This window comes from Haliaeetus leucocephalus, unplaced genomic scaffold (genome assembly GCF_000737465.1).
Source record: "Haliaeetus leucocephalus isolate CR32 unplaced genomic scaffold, Haliaeetus_leucocephalus-4.0 Scaffold1, whole genome shotgun sequence".
Taxonomy (NCBI): domain Eukaryota; kingdom Metazoa; phylum Chordata; class Aves; order Accipitriformes; family Accipitridae; genus Haliaeetus; species Haliaeetus leucocephalus.
In genome coordinates this window covers 17,126,490-17,137,287 of record NW_010972437.1, presented here as the reverse complement: position 1 = coordinate 17,137,287, position 10,798 = coordinate 17,126,490, and the positions used below count along the sequence as shown (strand labels likewise).

Genomic DNA, 10,798 nt, shown 5'->3' with positions numbered 1-10,798 from the left:
GTGCCAGGGCTGGCGGGGAGGCGGAGGCGGAGGCAGGCGGGGGAAGGATGGAGGGAGGAGCACTCCAGTGATGCTTCATGCTCACAGCTCCAGCCCTCCCGAGAGCCCAACCTGGCGAGCCCCTTCCTCTTCCCTCCGCCGTCCCCGGCTGCCGGCGGTGGAGGATGCTCGGAGCATCGCTTGCCTCCCCGGCGTGCTGACAGCGGGGACCCCGCCAGGAGCGGGCTGGCGTCCTGCCGGGCCTGAGCCGGTGTGACCGGGCCAGCGGGGCTCTGCAGAAGCATGAAGAAGATCTGGGTGAAGAAGCGTTTCCAGGTAAGGGCTTCGGCGGGCGCCGGGAGGAGGGGGCAGTGCCGGGAGCGGGAGGGCATCGGGATGGGGATGGGGGTGTCCCTCCGGCCCTGCCGCTGCCACCCGGGGCTTCCCAAGGCTTTGCCCATCACCGGCTCCAGCCCCGCTTGCAGAGCCGCCAGCTGCCTGTCTGTCCTCGCCAGCCCGGCCAGGAGGGGCAGAGGGCAGGTGCTCCGCACCGCCTGTGCCAGCAGCCGGGCTGGGACCCCCGCCGGGGCCTTCCCCCCACGCCACCCTCTCCCCTCTTCGCCCTCCGGAGCCGGGGCAGCAAATGGAGGCTGCTTCATGGCTCCCCCCGGCCCCGCTGCCGGTGGTCACGGAGCTGGAGACGAGGCTTTGCATGCGTCATCCCCTCCGCGTCAGGAGCATGCCTGGCACAGGCAAGGCTCCTCCGCGGGCCCCGCCGCACGCTCCGCCGCCGACCAAGGAACAAGGACGTCACTTGGCCTCGGCGGAGGGGGGGACGATGGGGGGCATCCTTCCAGGAAGGCCCCCACCCCCCGGCTCCCCTGGGCGCACAAGCCCACCCCGCTGGGCGCTGGGCCCCTGGCCTCCCCGCTGTCACCCTGTCTGGTGGCCCAGCAGGAGCCCGGGAGGGGCTGTCACCCCCCCTGCACCTTCCCAGGGGTGCGGCATGCTTTGGGGGACACAGGTCCCCAGGGATGCTGGGAGCCAGGCGTGGTGGGGGGTCCCTCCGGGGCAGGGTGGATTGCATTGCCCGGCTGCCCCTTCTGCCCTTGGGGGCAGCAAGGCCAGGGGCTTGCCTGCATGGTGGGGTGAGGTCCTGCAGTGCTGCCCGAGCACCGGGGGTATTAGGACACCCACAGCAGCTGTCCCTCTGCGTCAGGCAAGCCACCCACTGCCTCCCCACCACACACCATCCCTGCTCCCTGTCTGCCTGTCTCACACCAGTGGCACCAGTGCCGTGTGGTGCTGGGCTCCACGTGCCAGGCCGTGGCAGGCTGCGAGGGCTGTGCTCCATGGTCCCAGGAGCCCCTTTTTCCCTTGGCGCCGTGGCCATGATTAGGGATGGCCAGGGCAGGACCCCACCCTGGGCAGGGAGGATCTGTGCCTGGCACAGGGGAAGGAGGCAGCACCAGGTCTCACCCTGCTGCCCCATGGGTGCGATCCCAGCCAGCCTTTCTCCCCACCCTGGGCTGGCTGGGCACAGAGCGGGCTCCTGGGGGTTCCCTACCCCTTTTCCCAGGGTGCAAATGAAATCCCAGGCAGGGAGCACACCCCCCACTCTCCGGCTGGCCCCTTCGCCCAGACCCCAGCCCTGCAGTGAGCCCTGAGCTGCTCCTGCCCCCTTTCCACCTCCTGGTTCCGAGTGACCCTGCATCACCCAGCACTTGCTCCCTAATGAGCTGCGCGTGGGTGCTGTGCCCGAGGGGGGTCAAGGCTGTGGGGTGCCCACAGGGACCTGTTGCAAGGCAGAGGGGAAGGGGCTCAGCCACCCCATAGCTCTGGGCGATGGAGCCCGGCCCAGGCCCGCTGGGTGCAGTCACCATATTTGATGGGAGCTGATGGCGCCAGTCCCTGGGGAAGCCACAAGAGCACCCGATAATGGCACTCAATTGCATTTTCATTTTTTAATGGGGGAATTATCCGCCGATGGTGCAGTTAATCACTCATCTATCTTTCCCTGGCCTGGAAGACGGGCTGCCAGCCAGAACCAGCACAGTCAGCCGAGGAGGGGAGGTGAAGCCTGGCTCAGCCTGAATACAAATGTGTCTCGTGCAGCCGCTGCCCTCTGGCCAGCACCGCATGCAGGCAGGGGGCTGGTGGGAGGCCCCAAGCGTTGCCCATGAGCAGGGGCTACCGCTGCAGTGGCAGCAGCTTTGGGGCACGCAAAATGAGCCAGCTGCTCTTCCAAGGGCAACTAACTGCTGGCCATGCTTGGCTGGCTGTCCCCGGGGGCTGGCTGGCTGTGACCCTGCTTTGACGCTGTGGAGAGGCAGGACGGGCTGGCAAAGCAAAGGGTTTCAAGAAAGCTGGGTGTCCAGCCCTGGGCTGCACACTGGGGAGATAGCACATGGGGCGTCAGTGTCCTGGGGAGACCCTGTCACCCAGACTGGCTGGGAAGGATGCTCAGTCCTGGCAGCCCAACCCTGCCTGTCTGCATGCCGCATCCCTGCTCCTGCCTGCCTTGGAGATCACCCCATCCCTCTGCTGTCCTGGGCAGCGGTGGCATTGGTGCACGCCGGGCCTGACAGCCGGGTCGCTCTCAGCCGGTCCCTCCCTTGGCAAGCAGGTGCCCGGCCCTGGGCTGCAGCATAGAGGGCAGCCGAGCTGGCAGGGAGCTCTCGGCACCTCTGCCCGTGCTCGGGTCCCTCCTGCCTGCCTAGACGGCACGGGCGAGTGCAGCCCCCATGCCTCCAGCCCCGCACAGACGGGCCGGTCCCATGCCGTTTGTGCCAGGCAGCCTCTCTCGCAGCTGGCACAGCCTCCGCCGGTGATGGGGGATGCTGTCCCCGTGCTGGGCCGGTGCCCATGGTGGCGTCTCGGCCAGCACCTGGAAGACGCTTTGCTGGCCCCGTCCCCACGCTGGCATGGTTGGTGGCTTCGAAGGGGCTGTGGAGCATTTGGGGACCTGCCCGGGCAAAGAACTTGCTGCAGGCGGTGCTGGCTGCAGGCAGCGGTGCCGGGGCAGCCAGGCTGCCCAGGGCTGTCACTCCCTGGGCACGGGCAGTGGCATAGGACTGGGGGGCACAGTGTCACCCCCCCGGCACGGGTAGCGGCACAGGGCTGGGGTGCACAGCACCATCACCACGGGGGGGTTGTGCGTGTGTGCACAGGTGTGTGTGAGTGTGTGTGTGTGCATGGCTGGGCATGTGCTACACGTGTCCACCTACACCCATCCCTGTCTGCGTGCGCGGGGGTGTGTGCCTGTGGGTACCCCGTGGGTGTGCAGCCGGGGGACGTGTGTGTGTGAGCGGTGCTGGGTGTGCCCTGCCAGCGGGAGGGTGTGAGCGGCACCACGTGTGCCGTGCCAGTGTGCATGTGTGAGCCATTGTGGGTGTGAGCGGTGCTGCATGTGCCATGATGGGGTGTGTGCGTGCGGGTGTGCCGTGCCAGCAGTGTGCATGCGTGAGCAGGCGCGTAGCGCCATGCCATGGGTAACACTCTCTTCTCTTTTCCTTTGCAGAAGACCGGCCACTCGCGGCGCTTCGGGCGCTTCACGCATGGTGCGTTGAGTTACCAGGACCCGGCTCCCCCCGCCGCCCAAGTGCGCCGGGATGGGGTCCAGCCCCACCACTGTGCTGCGGGAGGGCAGCGAGCAGAGGCTGGGCAGGGCTGGGCTGCATCTCGCCAGCCACAAATGGGGTCCCGGTCAGCCGGGGGTTCCCAGTGTCCCCCACGATGCTGGGCTGTTCCTGGCCCTGCAGCTCCGGTTCTTCAGGGGCTGCCAGCTGTCGTGGCCGGGCTGGGGACCCTGATGCCGTGGCAGTGCCCGGGGCAGCTGGCAGTGTGCCGGGCTGCGGAGGGGTGGCTTGGGGTTGAGGGGAGCCGCGTGGCCCCCCACCACACCATGGCAGTGCAGTGGAGGGGAGCGGTGGTGGGCAGGGGACACGTCCCTTGCCGCAGCAGTCTGTTGCAGCAGCTTGCCAGGGCTCGGACAGCAACGAGGGGGAAAGTCTGGCCCTCTCTGGCTGCGCAGCGTAGGCTTTCCTGGGATGGGACGTTAGGGTGGCACTGATCTGGCCTGGCTGCATCCTGTCTGTGGGGAGGCTCTCACTCATGCCCTGCCCTGAGCATCCCTGCTTTATCAACCGGGGCCGTGCTGTGGGGCATGGCCATATCATGCAGCACTTGCCACCGGTGGAGTACGGGATGCACTTGTACATGCCAGAGAGAGGGTGCTTGCATGTGGACTCATGTGTCCATGTGCCCCAGCACCCCCAGGAGCACCCAGCTGGGGCATGGGCTGAGGGGTCCAGCCCCAAGCTGCAGTGACCTGCGGAGCACGGGGATGTGTGGGTGCTACAATGGTGATGCCATCCTGCGGGGCAGCTCCAGCAGCTCCAGGGACAGGAGGTGGCTGTCCTGCTGGGCAGGATGTGGCCATGGCATGGGGAGGGGATGGTGCCGTTCACTGCGCAGGTGGGACAGTGTGTGGGTGAGGAGGGTCTGTGTGCAGCACTGGAGCGGCGTGCAGTGAACATGGGTGTGGAGTGGAGATGTGGTAGGGAAGTCTGGGGATGCCAGACCTGTTTCTACACTCTGTGGGTGCTTGGCCCCTGCCATGGGGCTGGGCAGGGCATGGGGTGCTCCTCATGGGGTCCTGAGATGGGCAAACGCCCAGTCCTGGACCCATCCCTGGACCTGAAGCCTGGCACTGGGTGCCAGGCTCTCCGAGCTGTCGTGGCCCACGCAGGTGCTGTCCTGGCAGGTCCCTGCCCCATGGCAGTGCGGGTTGATGCTGGGGACAAGGTCCCTCCCCGCTGCCCCCCGCGTCTCCGCAGGCCGGGCAGATAACCGGGTGTTGATGTCTCTCTCTCTCTTGCTGCCCCTATGGAAGCGAAGTTTTCCGCTCCTGCAGGAAACAAAGCTACGGTAGGAAGACCTCTGCCCGATGCCAGCCCCATCCCCAGAGCGGGCCCTGTGCCACAGCCTGCTACCCTGTCCCATCACCGCCACCATCCCCCACCCTGCCTCCCTGTCCCCTCGCCACCTCTGCCAGCCACTTTCCCACTGCCGGCACCATCTCCCTTCCTTCCATCATCTAACGCTGCTCCTGCTCGCTTTGCCTGCCCTCCCCTGCCTGCCCTTGCCCTGCTGGACTTTCCCACCTCTGCCTTTCCCTGCTGGCAGCTTGTCCCTACAGGTCACAGTCATGCCCCCTGCCCCGGCGCTGCCTCCTCCCGGAGCTGCCCGGGAACTGCTCTCCTGCCCCTGGAGCCGGTGGGTCTGCAAGGGGCAGCACCAGCCTGGCCTGCTGTCCCTGTGTCCCCTCACCCCCTGCTCTCCCCCCCCATCTCCCCAGACTCGGAGACGGGCGAGGATGAGCCCAGCGATCCCCAGGTGACGCAGCGCAGCGAGCTCCAGGATGAGACGGCCTTCAGCACCCCCACTGGTGAGCAGGGGGCACCCGGCTGGCACCAAGCCCCAGCACCGGCTGCTGGGCATGGCCCCCCAGCAAGGGCTCTGCTGGCCCAGCCTTGGGGTTCTCCACTGGGGGGGGGAGCTGTGATCCGCCCACGCAAAGGGGAGAGGGCTTGGGGCAGCAGGGTGCTCCTCGGAACACCCCGTGGTGGCTCAGCCCTCTCCGAGCAGGGTGCTGGGCTCATCCCCGCAGGCACCCGGTGTCGGCTCACCCCTCTTCTTCCAGGTGGGTCTGACACCCTCGTGGACGCCTCCATGAACACGACGCCAACCTCGGTGCTGGCCCTGTCACAGGCGGAGGAGCGCTCCAGCTGGTCGGGCAGCCAGCAGACCGTGGTGGAGAAGGAGACGGATGCCAGCCTCCCCGCACGGGGACCCTACCTCCGCCCTGCTGCCTGGCAGCAGCCGCAGGGAACCCCAAGGCAAGCAAACGCGCCAGCCCCGCGCGGCGCCGAGGTCCGGCACCTGGGCGTGGAGCCGCTGGTGCGGGCATCACGGGCTAATCTGGTGGGCACGAGCTGGGGGTCGGAGGATAGCCTTTCAGTGGCCAGCGACCCGTACGGCAGCGCCTTCAGCCTGTACAGAGGACGGGCGCTCTCGCTCCACGTGTAAGTAGCCGGGGGAAGCGCATGGAGGGGACATCGCGCTGGGGCCATCTCCTTCCAACCCCCACAGCCATCTCCTCCCCTCTGCCTGGGCTTTCTTTGCTTTCGTCATGCCCGGATGAGGAACGGGGGCTCTGAGCAGTAGGCGGACTGTTCCTGGTGAGGAGGTGGGAGCAACCCGGGCCAGGGGGGACAGGCCTTTGTGTGAGACGGGGGACATGGAGTGGGGTCCCTTCCTGCTGTGGCCAGTTTGGGGCTGGGGGTAACCCCTGTGCCGCTGCACTAGCTGCAGCATCGCACCTGCAGGCTGTGCCATGGGTGTCCCCCCGTCCCTCCCAGCCGTGGGGGCTCTGCGCAGCCCAGGGTGTGGGGACGTGGGGGTGCGTGGCCGCCTGGGACACCCGCTGGCAAGGCTCTGCCACCCGTGGTCCCCACCACACAGGGGTGGCAGCAGGGGCCAGGGACATGCTGCCTCCCCAGCACCAGCTGACACGCTCAGAGCCCCCCTCCCTCCCCACCGCCTTTGGTCTCCATCCTCGCAGGCCTGCTTCCTTCGACCTCCATCCCGCCCCTTTTTTTGTTCAAAAGCTGCTTCTTCCACCAGAACCTCATCTCCACCTTATGATTTTTGCACTGCGATCGCCAAGCCCCCTCAGGGGCAATGGGGTGGGGGGATGCAGCCACAGCACCATGTGCATGGGGAGGGCTTGTAGCATCTGGGACCCTCTCCACCTTGCGGAAGAGCTGGCCTGTGCCGCGCTGCCCTGGCACACCAGGACACCCCGGCAAACTGGGCATCCACCCAGCTCCCAATCCTGTCTGCATGCCGGCCCTGGGGAGGGGACTCGCTGGGTATCCCAGCATCATGCCACTGTCCCACACGGGTATCCCTGGGCAAGGGGACACCCCTGTGTCACAGCAGCCCAGGACTCTCACCCAACCCAGCCAGATTCACTCGTCAGGGCCCCTTGAGGCTCCCTGGTCCTGGGGCTGCCCTGGCCGCCTGCCCCGCTTGCCGTGCCCCATTGGGCACCATGGTGCGGGCTGGGAGCAGGGATGCAGCCAGGAGCTGAGGGTGGGCTCTGAACTGCGCTCCTCTGTCTCTCCCCTTGCAGCAGCATCCCCCAGGGGGGCTACCGGAGAGATGACCCCCACAGCGGCCCCGTCTCTCCAAAGCCTGGCGCCGAGGCCCCGAGGTCCCCCGCTGCCCTGCCGCTGACCGCCAAGCCACCCATCCTCCGCTCGCCGTCTCCCCGTGCCGGCCCGTGCCTGCCGCCGCCCGCTGGCGCCACATCCCAACCTGTTGCCCGTGGCTCTGGCGTCCCCTCCTTCACGCCCGTGACCCCCCGCAAGAAGTCCTCGGTGCCAGCCGAGTACCAGGACATTGTCCCCGAGGAGTACGAGGAGAAGATCAAGAAGCCCAAGTCCTCGGGGTACTCGCAGGGCAGCACGCAAGAGTCCCGTCCCCAGACACCCATGAGCGACGCCTCTGGCCGCATCTCCATCCGGGCATCCCCCAAGCTGGTGCGTGCTGGCTCCAAGATCTTCGAGAGGCTGCAGTACTTCGAGGAGCGGCGGAGGAGCCTGGAGCAGGCAGACAGCCCCTTCCCCGCACACTCCTGCCTGCCCTTGCGCAAGACGCGCTCCTTCGACCAGCCCGGCTCTGGCTCGCGCCGTGCCAGCATGCTGGGCGGCTCGCGGGAGGACGTGCGGGAAGGTGGACGCTGGGAGCCAGGTGGCACGGCGGCATGCCGGCGTTTGGCTTTCCGGCAGAAAGCCGCATCCTTTGACGAGCGGGGCAAGTTTGCCGGCCGCGTCTACGCCATCGAGCACAAGTTTGCGGAGGAGCTGACCCGCATCAAGCGGACAGTCTCCAAGCAGCAGCTGCGGCGCTCCCAGGAGCTGTGCAAAGCCGGGCTGCCCCCGGCACCCTCGCCCCCGGCGGCCAGCGAGCCTGCCGCCCCCCGTGCCCCCCGCACCCCCTCCTCACAGGGCGCCGGCGGGCGCAGGGCGCTGCCGCCAAAGACCTTCCCACCCGTGGAGAGCACGCACGTCATCCAGCACCTGGCACTTTCCAGCGTGGCGCTGGTGGGACCCGACGGGGAGCTGGAGTCAGGGGGGCAGCGTGGGAGGAAAGCCCCGGCGTGGGGCAGTGTGGTGGCCGGTCAGCCCACCGAGGTGGAGGATGTGGGCGCCAGGAAGAGTCTGCAACCAGGAGGCATTGGGGAAGTGAAGAAGAAGGAGCAGTGGCCGTTAGCACAAGCCACCCCACAGGGTCGGGTGGCCCTTTCACAGGCGGGTCCCGCCGAAGGCAGCCCGTGCCCAGACGGGGGCCCTGCCGGTGGAGCCCGTGCCCCCGGGGTGGTGAGCGAAGCCCTGGCCGCCCGGCTGACTGTGCCCCACGGGTTGTACCGGCGGCTGGAGGCACCTGCGGAGGTGCGGTTCCTGCCCTGGGCGAAGCCGGGGATGGAGCAGGAGGCTCGCCTGGAGAGGAGCTCGGCAGGGCAGCACAGTGTGGGCAGGGAGGTGGAGAGAAGGCAGACGAAAGTGTCAGAGAAGAAAGAGAGTGGCCGGACGGCTCAAGAAGGCAGGAGCACGCGGAGCAAGGGGAAGGGGCGCCGAGCCAGGCCCACCTCTCCGGAGCTAGGTAGGGGCATGGCTTTCTGCTTTCCTGCAGGCACAGAGTTGACCTGGCCAGCCCTTGAGTTGGATGGGCGACCCCCAGCCTGCCCCTGGGAGGGGTGGGGAGCCCAGGCTGTGCCAGAGAGTGCAGAGGTGGGGCAGGGGCACACTGTTCTGGAGGCTGGGGATGTTGGCACCAACCGGTGCCGTAAGACAGACCAGCCTGAGTACCAGTTTGCTGGGCCTTGAGGTCATGACACTTGCTGATGTCTCCGTCCCTCCTGCCTGGCACAGGAAGGACGCAGGGTGCTGACCTCTGGCACCCAGCCCTGGGCTGGTCCAGCCCCCCGGAGCACAGAGCACCCATTGCAACTTGTCCCAGCTGGACGGTGCTCGTTGCTCCAGGCAAGGTGTGCAGCTGAAGCATCCCCAGGGGATGCTGCAGTGGCTTGGCCATGGGAGGGGTGTCCCTGCCCATCCCAGCACGCAGGGGTGAGACCAGACTGCACCTGGGCTGGGATCTCCTTCCAGGCTCTGCTCTGGCCGGAGCAGTGCCAGGCCCAGATGCCTGAGGCTCCTGGCACAGCCCCAGGACCTTTGCCCATGTGCTGGGGCCATGGGAGGGGAGGGAGCTGGGAGGCTGGTGCTGATGTGGTGGAGCAAAGCAGCCAGCACCCCATGGGGGGCTGGGGGAAGCTCGGCGTGGAGGCTGTGGTGGGCTGTACAACCCTCCTCCTTCCACACCCTGCTGTTGCCTCATCCCTTATGCTATATGGGGATGTACAGCAGGCTGTATGCTCCCTGCCCTGTGGTCCCCTGCCTCGTCCCGCTGCAGGCACTGTGCCCTCGTGGCCCCTGATGTGGCCCTTTCCTCCACAACACAGCCCGGGGACCTGCTAATGCCCCAGCGAGGGTGTGGGGCACATGGTGGCAGGGATGGGCAGAGGGTTGCAAGGCCCCTGCTCTGCCTGCATGTAGCCCGGCGCGGCACAGCACCCGCTTGTTCCTCCCCGCTGACAGCCACGGGGTCTGTCTCTCCCTGTCCAGAGTCCTCTGATGACTCCTATGTCTCAGCGGGTGAAGACCCCCTGGAAGCCCCCATCTTTGAGATCCCCATCCAGGACATGGCGGTGGCCGTGGGGGCAGAGGTGCTGCTCAAGTGCATTGTCACAGCCAACCCCCAGCCAGAAGGTGAGTGATCGCAGGGCTGGGGGGGTCGGGGGTGCGAGCGTGACGGAGAGGCTCTCTGCACGTCCACGTCCCTCTCGCTGAGCCGTCCCTTGGGGCCACCTGAGCTGTGTGGAGTGGGACACGCGGCCCGGAGCTGGGTGTCTCAGGGAGGTGATGTGCCCACCCCGGGAGCACCCCTTTCACCCCGCCTCCTGCCAGGCAGGAGTGAAGTGCTCGGGCACTGCCTGCCAGGGCAGGGCGCAGGCAGGGTGTCTGCCCTTCCCCCGTGCTGGGCTGGGCTGTTGGGAGAGCAGGAGAAGGGCCGCTGAGCACTGCGAGGGCAGGGACGGGTGATGCCCTTGGGACAGTTCAGGTGGTTTCCCGGGAGCAGAGCCCCGGTGCCCAGCTCAGGGCCGATGGGCTCCGGGCGTGCTGTAAGGCGGGACGTGGGCAGGGGCGGCTGGGCAGCAGGAGCCGGTACCAGGCGCCAGGGCCGGACAGAAGCGAAGCGGCATCGATTCCCTTCTCCAGCCTCCACTGGAGGGCAGGAGGATGCCAGGAATCAGGCAGCGGCCAGCCCCGCTCTTTCCCTCAGGGGCCGTGGGAACCCGGGGCTGCTCCCCGTGGCAAAGGGGTCCCCGGGCCAGGCAGGGGAGCGCCTGGCCTCACCGGGACCCTGCACGGACCCCCCGGGGGAGCTTGGGCTCTCCTGCCCCACGAGTGACCCTCGCCTCTGCCGGCAGTGTCCTGGAGGAAGGACGGGGTCCCGCTGCGGAGCAGCACGACGCGGCCCATCAAGGTGGAGGGCGAGCGTCATACCCTGCTGGTCAGGAGCGCCCGGGTAGCCGACGCTGGCCTCTACACCGTCACGGCGGCCAACGAGGTGGGGGCGACCTGCTGCAGCGCCATCCTCAGCGTGCGGCCCGGTGAGTGCCGGCGGCGGG

At 67.9% G+C, this 10,798-nt stretch overlaps 1 protein-coding gene across 1 annotated transcript in view; it reads left to right on the top strand.

The window, feature by feature from the left end:
• Nucleotides 1-10,798, top strand: part of SPEG (SPEG complex locus) — a 38,219-nt gene that overhangs the window by 7,991 nt on the left and 19,430 nt on the right. Inside the window, exons 2-6 of the mRNA XM_010569592.1 lie at nt 5,339-5,428; nt 5,684-6,065; nt 7,178-8,709; nt 9,732-9,875; nt 10,598-10,780. Of these exons, the coding sequence (XP_010567894.1) occupies nt 5,339-5,428; nt 5,684-6,065; nt 7,178-8,709; nt 9,732-9,875; nt 10,598-10,780 (2,331 nt within the window). The remainder of the gene's footprint in view (nt 1-5,338; nt 5,429-5,683; nt 6,066-7,177; nt 8,710-9,731; nt 9,876-10,597; nt 10,781-10,798) is intronic.